Source organism: Lactuca serriola, chromosome 8 (assembly GCF_051521515.1).
Source record: "Lactuca serriola cultivar US96UC23 chromosome 8, Lser_US96UC23_V15, whole genome shotgun sequence".
Lineage (NCBI taxonomy): Eukaryota > Viridiplantae > Streptophyta > Magnoliopsida > Asterales > Asteraceae > Lactuca > Lactuca serriola.
In genome coordinates this window covers 319,957,021-319,978,224 of record NC_136415.1, presented here as the reverse complement: position 1 = coordinate 319,978,224, position 21,204 = coordinate 319,957,021, and the positions used below count along the sequence as shown (strand labels likewise).

Sequence of the window (21,204 nt, the reverse complement as noted above, 5' to 3'; positions counted from 1 at the left end):
ATATATATATATATATATATATATATATATATATATATATATGCAACGGTTATAAATAGCAAAAACAACGGCTATATTTTTTTTACTATAAATAAACACCCTTACCCTGCTTATTTTTGCCACAACAAATAGTTCTCTCTTCTATAAAAAAAAATTCAATTTCAAGAAATCAAGCTTCAAGATGATTCATCCGTTTGTTATAATCATGACTATAATAGTCATATTACTTTTCATCCCAATTCTTAACGTCGAAGATAATATGGAATTTCAACTACTTTTAGGCTTGTATGCAATGTTAGCTTTACCGCTTCTTTTTTGTGTAATATTTATTGAAATAAATGGATTTTAACTTTTATTTTGTCTAAAATTTATAGTGGGAAAAACTATGTTCCATGGATGATAGATGTAAAAATGCATCTTGTGTCCATGGGAATCTCAAATGCTATAAATGAATTTAATAATTGCTTGGCACAAGACAAAGCTAGAGCACAAGTTTTCCTTCGTAAGCATATTGATGAAATGTTGAGATTTGAATATCTTGATGTTACTGATCCAAGTATTCTCTAGAATCTTTTAAAGGAAAGATTTGATCATCAAAAGGAAGTTATACTTCCAAATGCTAAAGATGAATGGAGAACACTTAGGTTTCAAAACTTCAAGAAAGTAAATGAATACAACTCATCTTTGTTCAGAATATGTTCACAACTCAAGTATTGTGGACAAGAAGTTACTGATGAAGATATGTTGCAGAAAACTTACTCCACATTTCATGCAACAAACATTACCTTGATGCAACAATATTGGATGCAAAAGTTCATAAGATATTCTAAACTAAATGCATGTCTGCTTGTTGCAGAGCAAAACAATGAGCTCTTGATGAAAAACCATGAGTCTCGTCCAACGAGATTAGTAGCACTTCCTGAAGCAAATACTACAAATATTGATGGTCATCGGAACAATACACGTGGACGAGGCCGTGGTCGTCGTCGAGGACAAGGTTGTGGCTATTTTAATCGAAACCAAAGCCATAATCAGAACCATAATTTTGGTCGTGGACAAGGTAATAATCGTGGTCGTGGCCAGAAAAAGAATAATTACCAATCTTCAAAAAGAAACAATGTCCATACACAAGGTAAGGCCAAAGTGGCAAGGCATGATACTGGGACATCACAAAAATCTGATGGCTCATGTTATAGATGTTGTAGCACAGGCCATTGGTCAAGGACCTGTCGCACACCTGCACATCTTTGTCAACTTTATCAAGAGTGCATTAAAGGAAAAGGAAAAGAAGCAAACCTCGTTGATAATGTTGAATTCACTCCGCTAACTTTTGATGACTTTTGCAATGAGATGGAAGACATAAACTAAAATTTTCTATTATTGTTCTAATAAACTTGTTTTTCCTTTATTTGTTTTTTCATGTAATGTCTTTCCTACAATAAATGAACTTTCTTTATAATAATTATTATGATTATGTTTATTTGCTTATTATTTTTTTTTATATGTGAAGTTTAATATGAGTCCAACTGGAGCACAACACCAAGAAAAGGTTGGGGATCTTTGTATAGCAGATAGTGGTAGTACGCATACTATTCTGAAATCAAAGAAATATTTTTCAAAATTAGTACCAACAAAATCGGTCAAACATACAATATCAGGTCCTGCAGACTTGATAGAGGGAACTGGGAAAGCCCATTTTATATTACCAAATGGTATAAGTTTTTCTGTAGAAAATGCCTTATTTTCTCCAAAGTCTAATAGAAACTTACTAAGTTTCAATGACATATATTTCAAAGGATATGACACAAAAATTGTGACCATTGAAAATAAGAAATATATGTATATTATAGACAAAAACCATGTGCTTGAAAAACTACCAACACTTGATTCCGGTCTGCATTATACATATATACATATGATTGAATCAAATATGGTAATCAAAGAAAAACATTGTGATCATGGGACATTCAATTTATGGCATGATAGGTTAGGCCATCCAGGATTAACAATGATGCGAAGGATAATTGAAAATACGCATGGGCATCCATTGAAAGACCAAAAGTTCCCTCAATCCAACAACATAAAACCATGTGCATCTTGTTCCCTTGGAAAGTTAATTATAAAACATTCTCCAATGAAAGTTGGAAGGGAGTCACCTAGATTTCTAGAAAGAATTCAAGGTGATATATGTGGACCGATTCACCCACCATCTGGACCATTTAGATACTTTATGGTCTTAATAGATGCATCCAGCAAATGGTCTCACGTTTGCCTATTATCAACTCGTAATATGGCATTTGCAAAGTTTCTTGCCCAAATTATTAAATTAAGGTCACATTTACCTGATTATACTATCAAAAGAGTGAGAGTTGATAATGCTGGTGAATTTACTTCACAAGCATTTAATGACTATTGTATGTCTGTGGGAATTGTTGTTGAGCATCCAGTTGCTCATGTACACACACAAAATGGTTTAGCTGAATCACTGATTAAACGTTTCCAACTAATAGCTAGACCATTGATAATGAGGACCCAACTTCCTGTGTATGTTTGGGGTCATGCAATCTTACATGCTGGATCATTGATACGTATGAGACCAAGTTCATATCATGTATATTCTCCTTTACAACTTGCTTTCGGTCGAGAGCCAAATATATCCCATTTGAGAAGTTTTGGGTGTGCAGTATATGTCCCTATTGGACCACCTCAACGGACAAAATGGGTCCTCAAAGAAGGTTGAGAATATATGTTGGTTATGAGTCAGTCTCTATTATAAGATATCTTGAACCATTAACATGTGATGTTTTTATAGCACGCCTAGTAGATTGCCAATTTGATGAGGCAAAGTTCCCATCATTAGGGGGAGAAAAGAAGATTCTGGAAAAGGATGTGTCATGGCATGAGCCTTCTTTATCATATCTTGACCCCAGCACAAAGCAATGTGACATGGAAGTTCAAAAGATAATGCATTTCCAAGAAATGGCAAATCAATTGCCTGATGCATTTACTGACACAAAAAGGGTGACTAAATCATATATACCAGCTGTCAATGTTCCAGCTCGAATTGAAATTCCACAGGGGGAATCTGATGATAAAATCACTCAAGAGTCTAAAACACGCCTGAAGCGTGGAAGGCCATTTGGTTCTAAGGATAAGAACCCACGAAAAAGAAGAGGATCAGAAAATGCACTGGATCATGAGGAAAGTGTTCCTGTAGAGACACAAATTATTCAAATTCCCCCAGGAAAGGAGGATGATGCACAAAATCATGGTCAAACAAAGACAATACGTGAACACAATGAAGCTGACAATATAAGTGCAATATTTTCTTATTCGGTTGCATGTGATGATTTTGAATGATGATCCCAAACCACAATATGTCATTGAATTTGGGCTAAATGGAAGGAAGCTATGCAAGTTGAGTTAAATTCTCCTAACAAGAGAAAGGTTTTTGGGACCATTATCCTCACACCTGGAGTTGTTAAACCATTAGGGTATAGATGGATCTTCGTACGAAAAAGAAATGAGAAAGACGAAATTGTAAGATACAAGGCTAGGCTTGTTGCTCAAGGTTTCTCTTAAAGACCTGGAATTGATTATGAGGAAGCTTATTCACCTGTAATGGATGCAACTACCTTTAGATATTTAATCAGCTTGGCAGTCTCTAAAAATTTAGAGATGCGTCTTATGGATGTTGTTACAGCTTACTCATATGGATAACTTGATAGTGACATCTATATGAAAATCCCTGAAGGATTTAAAATGCTTGAAGCATTAAGTGCAAAAACCAAAGAAATGTACTCCATAAAATTACAAAGATCTTTGTATGGGTTAAAGCAATCAGGATGCATGTGGTACAATCGTTTAAGCGATTATTTGACAAGCAAAGGTTATAAAAATAACACTATTTGTCCATGTGTATTTATTAAGAAAACAACATTTGGGTATGTGATCATAGCAGTCTATGTTGATGATCTAAACATCATTGGAACGAATAAACAAATCGTTGAAGTGATTGAACTTTTAAAGAAAGAATTTGAAATGAAAGATCTTGGAAAAACCAAATATTGCCTTGGTTTACAGATTGAGCATATGCCTAGCGGAATACATGTGCATCAATCAAATTACACAGAAAGAGTCTTAAGACGTTTCAATATGGACAATGCCAATCCTTTAAGAACTCCAATGGTTGTTAGGTCATTAAATATTGACAAGGATCCACTTCGTCCATGCGAAGAAAATCAAGAAGTCCTTGGTCCAGAATTACCATACCTTAATGCAATTGGAGCTCTTATGTATCTTACCAATTGTACTAGACCTGACATTTCTTTCGCTGTAAACTTGCTAGCAAGATTTAGTTCATCCCCAACAAAAAGACATTGGAATGGAATCAAACATATTTTTCGATACCTTCGAGGAACTAGTGATTTAGGGTTATTTTATCCTAAAAATTCAAAAGAAAGGTTGATTGGTTTTGCAAATGCAGGTTATTTGTCTGATTCTCATAAAGCTACATCTCAAACTGGATACGTATTCATGAATGGAGGTACCACAATTTCCTGGGGTTCTAAAAAGCAAACACTTTTTGCCACATCCTCAAATCATGCTGAAGTAATTGCACTAAATGAAGCTAGTAGAGAATGTACATGGTTGAGATCAATGAAACAACTAGTTTTAACTTCATGTGGACTTGAAAAACATGTAGGTCCAACTTTAATATATGAAGATAACTCAGCATGTGTCACTCAAATGAAAGAAGGATATATCAAGAATGACAGGACAAAACATATACCTCCAAAGTTTGTTGAATACACTCAAGAGCTTATAAAAAACCATCAAGTTGAAATCAAATATGTTCAATCCAGTAACAATGCAGCAGACCTTTTTACGAAGGCACTTCCTACTGTAATATTCAGGAAACATGTCCATGGCATCGGAATGCGACATGTGCATAGAATATAATGTGACAGATGTCTAAATAAAGGGGAGTCAACTATACACTGCACTGTTTTTCCCTTCGCTAAAGTTTTTTCCCACTGGGTTTTCTTTATCAAGGTTTTTAATGAGGCAGTACTGATGGGTTTTGAGCATTCTAACACTTCCTAAGTGTACATGCAACCCTAATAACCTTGGATCTATGTTTGTCTAATTATCATGCAAAGTTGAATTTCCAAGGTTATATTCCTAACTAGCATACATGGGGAACAATTTTAACTTGAATAATAGATAGAATAACTTACCTTGTTGTTGCTGGTGTTCCTTGAAACCTTGTGAGCCTAGCACCCCAAGTGTGATGCCTCAAATGCTTCACACAACACCAAATGCTCTTGGAAAAACTTATGAGAGAATACACACTTCTTAAAATCGGCCAAGCCCTCTAGTTTCTTAGTCTAACCGATTTTGGTGGAGAATATGATTCTTATATAGTGTTGACACATCTAGGGTTACACCATGTAAACCCTAATGTGTCATGACTCTTCATTTCCATGACCCATGGGTTTGTAACTCCCATGGAGCATCCATGGAGCATCCTATGGGTAGAACCCAACTTGATAATCCATGGAGCCTCTTAGCCCACTATACAGGATATGGATGATTTACATAATCAACCCATATATTTAATTAGTTCTCTTTTGACCACTTAATTAGTTCTGAATTAATTATTGATCAAACTAATCAAATAATATTATTAATATATTAGAACTTATAATATATTAATAATCTCCAAGTGTTATTTCTCTCATTCAGTCTATCCAATTGCATGGTGCCATGCAACCCAAATGGACCATGCCGGGTCGGGTCAAGTACATACCAGAAATAGTTATGGACTTAGACACCTTATCCAACAGTCTCCCACTTGGATAAGTCTAATAACTATTACTGCAAGTATGACTTCAGGAACCGATCGGCAATCGTAGCTCTTTTCAAGGTTTCTCGGAATTGAGAAGATGATGGTACGCCAGTTAAGATAAGTGATCATATAATCCTCTGTTCTAGATATCAGCCGGACAAATACATGGAACATTGTCTTACTTATTGTCCAGCATTTGTTTCCCGATTTCCGATTTGTTTGACATAGAACTTAATTGAACACATCAACTTAGTTCTGACCGGGCCCGGTACATAGGTCAAAACAAAATCATCGAGGGGCCCAAATATCAGCTTCTAATCCAAGAAGGAACAGATAAACTTCGACTCATATGTTTGTTCTACCACTCATTGAATTACACACAAGAGCACGATTTATAACATCGAGTTACCAATGCGTTTTCGTACAATCAATGCATAACCAACTTGTAAGTAACAAATCATATCTCTAGGTTTGAAGACTTATACGATATTACCGTCTCACGATCACTTGAGATAGAATTCCATGAAGTGATTCCAGTGAGCGTGGGTTGAGTCTAATGCTCAGAACTTATGAGCACTCATGATTGCTGTAGCGTTGTCCAAGACCTCTACAACCAAACATGACAGTCTTGATTCATACCTACTTCCGACATATGACTGACTGTGGAGATTCGAATAATATGTTATACCAAACAAAATTATTCTGGAAGTCAAAACATGCAAAAAGAAATATAGTAAACGATCGACAAGAGATAGCAACACTTTACTCATAAATAAAACATTTTATTCATCATCAAATGTCAATTACACTTTACAAATTTTGAAGTTATCTAACTTCTAAATCTAATATCATCCTTCAGCCCTATGCTCCGAGCATGCTGAAGATGTTTAATCCGAGTCAGTCCCTTTGTGAGGGGATCTGCCGGATTCTCATCTGATGATACCCTCTTTGCCACGAGGAGTCCTTCTTCGATCCGATGTCTGATGAAATGGTATTTTCTGTCGATGTGTCTGGATCTCCCGTGATCCCTTGGTTCCTTAGCTAAGGCAACAGCACTTTCACTATCACAAAAAATTTCCATTGGCTCTTTAATAGCTGGTACAACTCCAAGGTCTCCAATGAAGTTCTTCAGCCATATCGCCTCCTTTGCTACCTCACTAGCTGCACTATACTCTGATTCACAAGTAGAATCTGCCACTGTCTCTTGCTTGGAACTCTTCCAAGAAATTGCTCCTCCATTTAGGGTAAAGACCCAGCCTGACTGAGAGCGGAAATTATCCTTATCAGTCTGGAAGCTAGCATCACTATACCCCACAACTCTCAAGTCATCACTCCCACCGAGGGTAAGGACCCAGTCCTTAGTCCTCCGTAGGTATTTGAGGATATTCTTTACCGCAGTCCAGTGTGCCTTGCCAGGGTTCCCCTGAAACCTGCTAACCATGCTCAAGGCAAAGGCTACATCGGGTCGAGTACACGTCATAGCATACATGATTGATCCTACAGCCGAAGCATAAGGTGTTCGACTCATCTCTGCTATCTCAGCCTCAGTGCTAGGGCTTTGTGTCTTACTCAATCTGGTGTTACTCTGGATGGGTAACTCTCTTTTCTTGGAGTCTTGCATGCTGAATCTCTTCAGCACCTTATCCAAGTAGGTACTCTTACTAAGTCCAATTAGTCTTTTACTCCGATCTCTCAAGATCCTTATCCCTAAAATATAGGCAGCTTCACCAAGGTCCTTTATAGCGAAACACTTCCCAAGCCAGGACTTTACTTCCTGCAGGGTTGGAATGTCGTTTCCTATGAGTAGTATGTCATCCATATACAATACCAAAAAGCTAACTATACTCCCACTAGCCTTAACATACACACAAGATTCATCTTCACTCCTAGTAAAGCCAAATTCCTTGACCTTCTCATTAAAGCAAAGATTCCATCTGCGAGGTGCTTGCTTTAATCCATAGATGGATTTCTCAAGCTTACACACTCTATTAGGGTACTTGCTGCTGACAAAACCTTCTGGCTGACTCATGTAAACATCTTCAGCCAACTTTCCATTAAGGAAAGCGGTTTTGACATCCATCTGGCATATTTCATAGTCATGAAATGCAGCTATGGCTAACAGAACCCGAATAGACTTAATCTTGGCTACCGGAGAAAAGGTCTCATCATAATCCACTCCAGGAATTTGAGAGAAGCCCTTTGCAACCAGTCTAGCCTTATAAGTGTGTACTTTACCATCCATGTCGGTCTTCTTCTTGAAGACCCATTTGCACCCTACTGTCTTACGACCTGGTACATTTTCAACCAAGTTCCAAACTTGATTGTCATACATGGATTGTATCTCGCTATCCATAGCCTCTTTCCATTTAGCAGACTCGGGGCTTGCCATGGCTTCCTCGTAGCTGTTAGGGTCATCTTGACTTACTAGTGTCCCGTCACTAATAAGTGTGTCACCTTCTGCAGTAATATGGAATCCATAGTAATGCTCAGGTGCACTCCTAACTCTCGTGGAACGCCTCAGAGGTACAGATTTGTCAATTGGCTCAACAGGAGTTTCCTCCTCAAGTTGAGGGCTAGAGTTTGAAGTTCCTTCACCACTTGATTCTTGAATTTCTTCAAGATCAATTTGCCTCCCACTGTTTCCTTGGCTTATAAACTCTCTTTCTCGAAAGACACCTCTTCTTGCTACAAAGACCACATTTTCACTAGGTCTGTAGAAGAGGTAACCAAAGGATTGCTGTGGGTAGCCGATGAAAATACACCTCTCGCTTCGAGGTTCGAGCTTATCATGAGTCTCGCGTCTCACGAAAGCCTCGCAACCCCAAATCTTGATGTGGTCTAGTTTAGGTACTTTACCAGTCCACATCTCGTGAGGAGTTTTGGCAACTTTCTTTGTAGGGACTAGATTAAGAATATGGGCGGCAGTCTCTAAGGCATACCCCCAGAATGAGATAGCTCGACTCATCATGGAACGAACCATATCCAACAAGGTTCGATTACGCCTCTCAGCCACACCATTCAACTGTGGTGTCCTGGGAGGTGTCAATTGTGAGACAATCCCACATTCCCTAAGATAGTCGAGGAACTCTGAACTAAGATACTCTCCTCCTCGATCGGATCGAAGCATCTTAATGTTCCTACCCAATTGATTCTCGACTTCCTGTTTAAATTCCTTAAACCTCTCGAAAGTCTCTGACTTATGCTTGATTAAGTAGACATATCCATATCTACTGTAATCATCAGTAAAAGTCAAATAATAACGATTAGCATCCCTTGTGGCATGTTTGAATGGTCCACACACATCCGTGTGTACAAGGTCCAACAAACCTTCACCCCTCTCACATGTGCCTGTGAAGGGTAACTTTGTCATTTTTCCAAGTAAGCATGATTCGCAACTATCATCTGACTTTAGGTCAAACGACTCCAAGACTCCATCCTTTTGGAGTTGGCCTATGCGCTTCTTGCTTATATGTCCAAGACGACAATGCCATAATGATGCTTTATCCAAGTTATTATTAGTAGTAGAATCAATACACAAAACATTATTTCCTAAGTTATCTACAACAGACACAGCTTCATACACACCATTACAAGGTAATGCTTTAAAATAAAGAACATTATTAAAGAAAGCATCAATAGAACCAACTTCATTATTAAACGAAAAGGTAAACCCTTGTTTGTACAAAGCATGAAAGGAAATAATATTTCTTGCCATTCCTGGCGAGTAACAACATTTATTCAAATCTAAACTAAACCCACTACTTAGCGTTAAAGTATAAACTCCAATCTTGGTGACAGGTGAAGCTTTCCTATTCCCCATGATCAAGTTTATTTTTCCTTGCTCCACATCCTCACTTCTTCTTAGTCCATGCAACTCACAACAAATATGAATACCACAACCGGTATCAAGGACCCAAGATTTAGAATGGGGTGAGTTATTAGAAATGATAGTGTAAATACCTGCATGGTTGGGTTTGACTTTCCCATCCTTCACATCCTGCTGGTATTTTGGGCAGTTTCGCTTCCAATGAGCCTTTTCATGGCAATAGAAGCATTCAACCTCTTTTGGGTCAGAAGAAGGAGTAATGAAACCTTTCTTGGTTCCACTTGAAGAAGAGCCATCAAGGGTCCGAGCCTTGGTACCCTTCGAAGATCTCTTCCTCTTCTTCCCTCGACTTTTCCCGATTGCAACCGACTTCCCCTTAAGACCTGTTTCTGCGGTCTTGAGAAGTCCCTGGAGTTTGCTGAGGGTGACTTCTTCCTTATTCATGTGATATGTCATGCGGAATTGATCATAGCACGATGGTAAGGAGTGCAAAATGATATCTATTGCAAGCTCCTCAGGGAAGTTCACATTAAGCATCAGCAAACGATCCACATACCTTTGCATTTTCTGCATGTGCCTCGTGACGGATTCCCCGTCCTTCATCATGGTTGTTATCATGGAGCAGATGATTTCATACCTTTCTTGTCTTGCACTTTGATGGTATCTTTCCATCAAATCTTGGTGCATTTCATAAGGGTAGAAATCCTCATAAGACTTTTGGAGTTCCGCTGTCATCGTGGCCATCATGATGCAAGCCACTTTCGTAGCATCCCTTTCATGTGCCCGAAAGTCAGCGATCTCCTGAGGAGTTGCAGTGGTCTCATCAATCTCCTTAAGCTCCTTGTCAAGGACATATTCTTTGTCCTCGTAGCGGGTAATCATTCTGATGTTTCTGATCCACCCATTGAAGTTGGATCCATCAAAGGTGACTTTCCCACACAAGTTCATGAGGGTAAAGGAGCCATTGGGATTAGAGCCAGAAGCATTGTTGGAAGACATCTGAAGAGAAGAGAACAAGATTAGTTTAGATATAAAAGAGTCCTTAATAAAACACCCAAATGTAATATTAAGGCTAGGACCCAATCACAATATAATATAACTTAGAAGAGGTATGTCGTAATCTAAGCTATACCATATTTGAAAGGTAGGTGAATGACGATTCACCAATTTCCACCACGAAAACCGAAATATTTAAGTATTAGGTTTTTGATTGGTTCTTAGAAATTCCTAGATACTTTGAGATTCAATGAACTTTTCAAAGGCATGTTTCAATATCGAGTGTGCCATCCAAGTTTTGTGACTGGGATACCGAGGATCACAAAACGAGGTGTGAAGTGACCATGCAAATCACTTGGTACCCTTAAAGTTTATCACTCAATCGATGTGCCGGTAAACCACACACGCTCCATCGATACTATAATAAACCCTAAGTCACCCTTTACCTACCTTGTTAAGTCCAAGTTAGTGTGCCGGTTAACCACACACGCTCCACCAACGACTTAATCAAAGTGTAAAGTGTAATTTCGTGGAATAGCACCTTATTCACATTTTTCCTAAAGTAACTAAGATTGGGAATTTAATAAAACATTTAGTTACTTTATAATATTCATCATACTTTGAATGAGAATTTGTAAGTCCTTGTCTTACCCGTTCGGCTAACGACCCTCCATCGGTCAAGCAAGCGGTGGGTGAGAGTGGACACCCATTAAGTCACCATTTTATAGGCAACAACCTTATACCCACCTTATAGACCGGCTTCGTGAATGAGGCGTACTAGCGGTAAGACGACTTTGTTCTTATACATATATATAATTATTAAATAATAATATAAGTATAAGGATTGAATTTTAACTTTTTTAAAAAATTCTAAGGATTGGAACTAAAGTTTTAACTTAACTTTACTTGTTCCAAAACTTGAGGGCAAGTTTTGTAAACTTTCAAAACTTTTCATATCTTGTAACTTATGAGTTTAATAGAGTAATAAAATGAAAACTCTTCACTTTTCTAACTCTTGTGTTCTTTTAATGGTATTTTAATCCAAGAGACTTTTGGTTTTCCATAACTTGAGGACAAGTTATGCACTCCATTAAAACACATTATGATCAAGAATTAAACTACCAAATAGGTTACAAATAATTCCTATGATCATCTAAACATCATAAGAACAAGAATATGAATATGAACATCTTCAAGAATCAAAATCACATTAAACTTTGTAATTTTGATAACTAGTTGTTGTAAATGAGTTAGCAAATACATTACACCATCTAAAACAAGTTTTCAAGTACCAAAACAATTTAGGGTAATATATCCAATCCATTTCTAGCAACTGAAGTCGAAATTCTGCACTCTGTCGACCCTACTCGCCGAGTGCATGAACCTACTCGCCGAGTAGGTTGAAGATACAAGTGGACTCGGCGAGTCCCCCCCATGGACTTGGCGAGTCCATCAGTCAGACAACAAGATTTCCTACTTTTTTCAACTTTTAAGCACAAATAAAAAACAAACAAACCTAGGCTCTGATACCACTGATGGGTTTTGAGCATTCTAACACTTCCTAAGTGTACATGCAACCCTAATAACCTTGGATCTATGTTTGTCTAATTATCATGCAAAGTTGAATTTCCAAGGTTATATTCCTAACTAGCATACATGGGGAACAATTTTAACTTGAATAATAGATAGAATAACTTACCTCGTTGTTGCTTGTGTTCCTTGAAACCTTGTGAGCCTAGCACCCCAAGTGTGATGCCTCAAATGCTTCACACAACACCAAATGCTCTTGGAAAAACTTATGAGAGAATACACACTTCTTAAAATCGGCCAAGCCCTCTAGTTTCTTAGTCTAACCGATTTTGGTGGAGAATATGATTCTTATATAGTGTTGACACATCTAGGGTTACACCATGTAAACCCTAATGTGTCATGACTCTTCATTTCCATGACCCATGGGTTTGTAACTCCCATGGAGCATCCATGGAGCATCCTATGGGTAGAACCCAACTTGATAATCCATGGAGCCTCTTAGCCCACTATACAGGATATGGATGATTTACATAATCAACCCATATATTTAATTAGTTCTCTTTTGACCACTTAATTAATTCTGAATTAATTATTGATCAAACTAATCAAATAATATTATTAATATATTAGAACTTATAATATATTAATAATCTCCAAGTGTTATTTCTCTCATTCAGTCTATCCAATTGCATGGTGCCATGCAACCCAAATGGACCATGCCGGGTCGGGTCAAGTACATACCAGAAATAGTTATGGACTTAGACACCTTATCTAACAAGTACTTCAAGTTTGAACTCTAATTTGAAATGATGTCATCCAAGGGGGAGTGTTGTAAATAATTGAATGACAACATTTCCTAATTTCAAATGTGTAAGAGTTATTTTCAACTCTTATGACAAATATGTGTAAGAACTCATTAATTATGTCTAGTGATTTAACCAGTATAAATAGCACCATCACATATGTAAAAGATACACCAATTTGGATACTTTATATAAGTTATCAAATTCTCTCCAAATCTCCTATCGTCTTTCTTAAAGGTTCTTAGTTTAGTTTTACTAATCTTGTTTTAATTACATCAATATATATATATATATATATATATATATATATATATATATATATATATATATATATAAAGGAGGTCACCCAAATCAATGTGGTTCAAAGTCTATTGCTTCACACATATATCTAACCTTTCATCTTTCCTCTATATAATATAACTAATTTACTTCCCATTATCCTTCAATCTTGATTCTTGACTATTAAACATAATATGGCTTTCATTAGTGTTAAGTTTTATCCTAAAGTTTTGAATGATACTATTGTTTAGTTTCAACTTCTAGAAGTGTTGAAACTTAAAAGTTATTATAAAAATTAGTTAAACACTTATAGATGATTAACTTTTTATTTTCATAGTATGCCATTTTCCATAGTCCCATGTCTATTGGTATATGTAAATTTATTTCAAATTTTCACAACACATATAAATAATTTCTTTTCGACAATGAAGGTTTGAACATTGTTTAAAAAAATTAAGTTGAACTTTGTATTTATATAAATGTTAAAAAGAATTTAACTTTTATATAACCATCTAGACTTAAGATTATATACTAATACTCGTTAAGAATATTTGACATGTGACATCCCCAAATTCACGGTCATTTTAAAAATTCTATTTATGCTAATTTAAAAATAAAAGTATCGTTTTCGAAATGTAGTATTGCGGAATTTGTTCCAAGGAAACATGATAGTTATGTTATCAAAGCATTTCCGAATAAATGTATTTTTATTTAAAAAATCGGGATGTCATCGTCAATACAAAAAATAAGCGTAAACAGACCTTACATTCATTGACACTAATGATTTACATCTCCTTTAATCTCTCAGTGTAATGTATCTTCACATCCATACTTATGATATAAATAAACTGAGTGGGCCAGGTTGGGAAATCTGGTGAGTACATAGGGATTTCAATCCCACAATGTTATGTCATATATATATACTTTAGAACTCACAATATATACAATTACAACTCATATAAAATTTTTTACCCCACCCCATCGATCGTGACAACGACACGAACCATACTCCCGGATCTAAAAATAACAGCTTTACCTCATCCATAATCTCGGATCAGGTTTGTCTAATCCATGCTCTCGGATTAATGATAAATGACTATGCCCATTCCATACTCTCAGACTACGGACGAATGACTATGTCTAATCCATGCTCTCAGATCAATGACAATTTTAAAGTTCGGCTCTTTGTATATATCTCACCTGTACTCATAAGGAGACACTACCCTATATTCATCTCAATGTTAAAGTGATGATTCCCAACTTGGGCAGTGTTTTGCTTCTAACGATTCTATTTTCCATCGATGAAACCTAGTATTATTGCTACTAGATTTTAGTCTAAAATTTATCGTGACTATTTACGAGCGATATTGTTTTATAAGTGTTAAACAATACTTTTCAACCACTATGTACAGACAGAGGCCAGGCATGAAACACCGGAGGGCGGGACCATTTTGGCATTTTAGCACTTTTGAAATCCAACAACCCTATACGACCCTTCAAACCAGATACCCTGTACTACGAGTAGTTAAAAGATATCATAATAAAACTTTGTATATTATATTTTATAATATATTTATTGTTTATAATTTTATAATAAAGATAATAAACTTAAACATAAGCTATACTTAAAGTAGTGTAAGCATATCTCACTTATCAGGTGTTTGGCTAGGAACCGGGTTCTGCGGGGGCAAAACTTTCGAGCCAAAAAGCTCCTTTTCTCGGAGCCTTCTAGCGCTCCAGGGGTTTTCCTCTAGCACTTAGAATTTATTAGCGGTTAGGGGAGGTTTAGAGAGAAGTTAGAGAGAGAGAGGGAGAGAGAGAGAGAGAGATAAGGGTTGAGGTGTGAGGAAAATGAATGAGCCTTGCATGGTATTTATAGGCTGAAAAGTGTCTCAACTCAGCGAGTTCTGAGCCTCCAACTCTTTGAGTTGGGTGCCAGGTGTCACCATCTGGTGGCAAGGCGTGGGGAGGAAGCAATGGCTCAGATCGCACCATGCCACCCACTTCGCATCAGCCCATCCCGACTTTTAAATTCCATAACTATCGCATACGAGCTTCGTGTTCGATTTTGACTCAATTGGCTAATTCTTGACCGATTTTAAATTTAACAGTATGAGAATATTACACGGTTTACCGACCGTGTAAAATTCATAACTTCTACATACAAACTCCGTTTTCGACTGTCTTTTTATCGTTGAGCTCCTATTAATGAAATATTCAATTCTCATTTAGTTTGTGTTGAATAAAAATTGATCGATCTAAAATTCGAATTCCGGGCTGCATAGTGTTATGCCAAATCTTAGAAAAATCATAACTTCGTCATACGAAGTCATATTTGGATGTTCTTTTTATTCACGCTCTCAGTTTAACGTATACTACAACATTTGTTTAGATCCCTAAGGCTAAAAAGTAATTTATCAAAAATTCACTTATTACGTTATGCGGTGTCATTCCAATTTAGCCGTAAAACTTCGATGAGCCATAACTTCTTCATTATAACTCGGATTTCAGCGTTATTTATACGTACGGAACCCTTTTGTCATATACTATAACTTGGAATAATCTTCCATCAAAAAGTCATTTTGACACTTATTGTCTCTAAATTGAATAGTCCGAATCTGCAGGCGTTACATTACATGAAGGGGGTAAATTTTTTTTTTACTTAAGGCTTCTCATTGAGATTAAAAAAATATGTCAAAAGTTTATGATGATAATATTTTACTTAAATAATATCATTTTAATATCATCGTTTTATATTCTATCAATATTGAACATCATAAATGGTAGAAAATGTGATAATTATACTAAAAAACTCTCATAGTCGACCACATGGTTCCTGAAATGTTGTAGCTGATGCCTAAGCCGGTCAATATCAAGAACATAAGAGAACATGAAAATAAGAGAAAATATTTTAGCCTCATTACTTATAGATATGTCTTTTCCCATGAGTCTTGTTTCTTAAGCAACGTGGGATAAAAAATGTTTTAGCCTTCCTTACTTAGTTGATTGCTTTCACTTGAACATTTTTCTTAAGTGATGTTGAATAAAAATATATGACACAAAAAGACACATGATAAAAGACAAATTTGATCACACGTGGTCATGGTAAACAAACCTAATAAAGTTTTTAATCTACAAATAAAGGTCTCCCTTTAAATTTCAAATAGTTATATAATTCATTTTTACACAATGTGTAGTTTACACAATGAATCGATTTCTAGTATAAGCTAACCATTTTTAGAAAAATAGTTTAAAAATTAATATTACTTGATTTTCATGCAATTTAATTCTAGTAATAATAAAAAACATAAATGTTTTATGTAATGTTGCGGTTGATGCCTAAACCTGTCAAAATCAAGAACATAAATGAAAAAAGATATAAGAGAAAAGGTTTTAGCCTTTTTTACTTATACATGTGTGTTTTCTGAAGAGTTTTGTTTCTTAAGCAACGTGGGATAAGAAATGTGCTAGCCTCTTTACTTATAGTGATCGCTTTCATTTTAAACTTTTTTTTTCTTAAGTGATGTGGGATAAAAAACATAATACGCAGGATTTCATCATGGTAAACAAACTTAATAAGCTCTTTTATTCTATAAATACAGATCTCACTTAAAAGTTAAAATAGTTACATAATTCATTAATCATTTTTTTGTCCTTTGAAGCTTTTCCAAATATTAAAGTTGGATTTTATATATCAACTTGGTGACCTTAATCGATGCGTAAACTAGTCAAAATCAAAGATATATGAGAAAAAAGATATAAGAGAAAATGTTTTAGCGTCATTACTTATAGATGTTTGTTTTCTTATGATTTTTGTTTCTTAAGCAATACGGGATAACAAACGTGTTAGCCTCTTTAGTTATAGTTGATTGTTTTCACTTCAACCTTTTTTCTTAAGTGATATGGGATGAAACAACATGACACAATAAGACACCTAATAAAGGCGAATTCAATCCCAAATCGTCATGGTAAACAAACTTAATCAACCTTTCTATTCTACAAATAAAGATCTCTTTAAAGTTAAAATAGTTACATAATTTACTACTCATTTTTATCCATAGAAACTTTTTCAAATATTATAGTTCAAGGAAAAATATGATTAAACATTCTATTATTTGATTAGATAGATATAGATGTTGAGTTTCTTTAATTTGTTGATTTCAAGTATAAGATATCCATTTTCAGCAAAATTGTTTAAAAAGTAATGTTACCTTTTCATGATATTTAATTCTAATAATATAAAACATAAATGTTTCCTGGAATGTTGTAGTTGATGTCTAAACCCATCAAAATGAAGAACATAAGAAAACAAAGATATAAGACAAAAGGTTTTAGCATCTTTACTTATAGATGTGTGCATTCCCATGAGTTTTGTTGTTTAAGCAATGTGAGATAAGAAATGAGTTTGCCTCTTTACTTATAGTTGATTTCTTTATCTTCAACTTTTTTATTCTTAAGTGACATGGGATAAAAAAGAACATACCATGTGAGATTTCGTCTTGGTAAACAAACTTAATAGGCTCATTCATTCTATAAATAAAGATCTCCCTTAAAAGTTAAAATAGTTAGATAAATTATTAATCATAATTTATTCTTAGAAACTTTGTCAATATGAAAGCTGAATTTTATATATCAACTTAGTGACTTGTGCAACGTGTGAGATATCGCTTAGTATATTATAATAGAGTAACTTTACTTGCACCATATTCATTTGAAACTCCTACTATAAATCAAAAGTTTTATTTTATTTTATTTTAAGTGTGATTATGATTTCAAATTTAATGTAATTAGTCAATACATTCAAGAGTTTTTTTTAACTTAGGTATAGTTATTAGTGTGTAATATCTTTTATTTTCCTCTTATTTATACACATTAAAATTATTAGTAGTATATAAGTAATTTTTGATATAAAAAATCATGTTTTTGAAGAGATTTATGATTTTAAAGACGAAGAGTTGAAAAATGAGTTTTGCCACATAAATTTTTATTGTAATGCAGTTTTTTGGGGATGATAGTGTTTCTATACATCAAATGTATGATGGTTTCTATATACTTTTTATGTATGATTTATAAATGTTAAATACGTTTTGTTAGATATAAATGTTATAGTAGATGTTGTAGTTCTTTTGTATTATTAAAAGTTATAGTATTTTTCATACTATTTGTTATTCGTCATATATATATATATATATATATATATATATATATATATATATATATATTAATCCTTAGTGGGTTGTGTTCTACTTTGTGAGAGCTTAACGATAATTAATGTGTTTAAAATGGAGTATGAGTGAATGAGATATCAATAATCAAAATTAAGTACTTGAAATGAAATTTGGAAAACTAAATGGGTTTGGGAATATGTCCCACATAGGAGGAAGAAGTATACTCTTAGTGGTTTTTATAACCACAGTAGCGTAAGGGCTTACATGCTCCTTTGCATGGTTTTACTCCAAGATATATACACATGTATTTGGTGAAAGGTGCTTCAAACTCGTGTGTGACGGGACCTGTGGACACGAATACAACTCCAAAATCTCTAGTGTCTGCAACCACGTTCAATTTGTAATTGAAACAGATTAAAGTCTATTAATGAGATTTAATACACAATTAAATATTTTTTATTACGAATTAATTGTAACTATTACCAAGATCATTATATATTCATAGCTTTTGTTCTTATTCCGATACACATAAATAACTATGAAAATACTCTCCTTACATACATATTCTCCAGCGACATTTTCAGGCAAGTGGTCATCACTAACAGTACATCTACTTGACATTTTCAGGCAAGTGGTCATCACTAACAATACATCTACTTAGACTGTTGTACCATAGGAATATACCTCGAATTTGTTTAAGGAAGTCATGTCAAACACAATCCTTAATCAATTGGTGTGAATCTTTTACTAACAGTTTCTTCTACATATTCAAAAATTGTTTAGTGGGAAAATTATTATTTTACTAACAATAAGTTAGGGAATGGAATGCGTAGAGAGAATACACGAGGTTGACTCATAAGTCAAGTCTATTCCTTCCAATTGGCCACATAACTTTTAGTCTTTGCAAAATGGAGCTTAAATCATAAGTCTTACAACTAGACTTTGAGTATTTCCATTATTGGTCGCTCCCCATCTTTCCTATAACATTATTGGTCCTAATTATCACTTAAGTGAGTCAACTCTTGGTCTAAGTTAATTTTCTCAATGTTGTCAAACTTAACCCTTATTTACTATATCTGTTAATTTCAAATTTTATGTTCTTAATTTGCATATTTACTTGTAATATGATTTTATTTCCTAAATTTTATTATTATCATTTATTTATTTGAGTTCCAAAAGATTTATTTTTCAATAAAAGGGAAAAACTACTAGGCTTATTTTGCAAATGTTACACTTCGTCCCTTCCTTCACCCTGAGTATCCCTTTCCATCTCCCCAAAGAATCTGAAAACCATATCCTCATCTAAAAACTACCTCACTATCTGTCACACTGTGACAACACGAAATTTCCGTTTATTTTGACGTCGTAATTAAGCATGTCAAAAACTAGTCAAATTTATCCCAAAATATTTTGGTCGGATTTAAGCCCGTTGGAATATTTTAAATAATATTTGTCGAGCGAACCAAAAATAAGAAAGTAAAATTTAGACTTGCCGTGTTTAGTGTAAGTCGCGGAACTCCAAAATTTGGAATTTACGGACGAAAACTCGTAGTTTTTGACCGCGAACCCCCGAGAATATAAATATGACACTTAGTCATTTTCTCTCATTTTTTCCAACTTCCACCTCAAGAACACCCAAGGATTCTCTCTCAACTATCATAAATTCATCTCGTCAAATCCGCCAAAAATCGATCATTCAAGCTTCCTATACGTAAGTATACTTCTCGTAGCTAGTTGTTTGATTTGATTACATGTCAAAACCTTGAAGAACACCAAGAAGAGGGTGTTTACGGTCCAAGGTGTTCTTGGACCGTAAACTCCAAAATGGGTGCCAAAGTGTGCCTTGGTTCATTCTAAGCCTTGACAACTAGCATAGATCCCTTCCTAGATGAGTTTAGCATTCGAAAATCATCATTTTCCCCATGTTCATATGAGTTTACGGTTTGGGGAGTTCATCCCAAAACCGTAATCACCTCCAAGAGGTGTTTAGATGCCCCTAATGCCTTCAAATGCTTGTATAATGGAATGGAACCCTACATACATGAACTAGGAACCCCAAAAACGTGTAAACAAGGGCCAAAGATGAGTTTACGGTTTGGGAAGGCCTCCCAAAACCGTAAACACCTTTCCAAGGTGTTTAAGTGCCCTTAACACTTTCCTATGCTTGTATAAACAACTAGAACCTTGCATGCATAGCCTAGAACCACCAAAGCACAAAAGAAATGGACTAACATGAGTTTACGACCATAAAATCATGTGTTTATGGCTGTAAACTCCCCAAGGAGTGGTTCAGAAACCGTAAACTTCCTAAAGTGTCCATTTTTGAGCCTTAATCACTTCCATAGCCCTTGAATCAACTCTAGAACCTTTATTTGTCAAGCATGAAGCCTTAAAGCACACAAATGCACCATTTCCATGAGTTTACGGCCGTAAACTCATGGGGGACATGGTTCCAAAACCGTAAACACCCCTAGCTATAACCATTTGAGGAGTAAACTCCAATGTGACATACTCTCCTTACACGCAACCCTTGGTACTCCTAACACTTGTAGCAAAGTGTTTTCATGTATTAGGACATCCTTACTTGCTTAATTAGTCATTAAATGACTAATTAGATACTTAAATGTATCATTACATGTTAAATAGGATTCACGTGTGTGGTCAAGTCCTCACTTGACACTTAGCATCCTATACCGTCCATTCATCCGAATCGCCAACGTCAGGTGAGTTCATACCCCTGAATTAACCTTT

The 21,204-nt window shown here is 35.2% G+C and overlaps 1 protein-coding gene across 1 annotated transcript; it reads left to right on the top strand.

Annotated features, from left to right (window-relative positions):
• The first annotated feature begins 205 nt into the window (after nucleotides 1–205).
• Nucleotides 206–1,368, top strand: LOC145068262 (uncharacterized). The gene is made up of 3 exons (XM_079015218.1): nucleotides 206–285; nucleotides 375–492; nucleotides 568–1,368. The coding sequence occupies exons 1-3, from the start codon at nucleotides 206–208 to the stop codon at nucleotides 1,366–1,368; spliced, it is 999 nt and encodes a 332-aa protein (XP_078871344.1).
• Nucleotides 1,369–21,204: the final 19,836 nt, after the last annotated feature.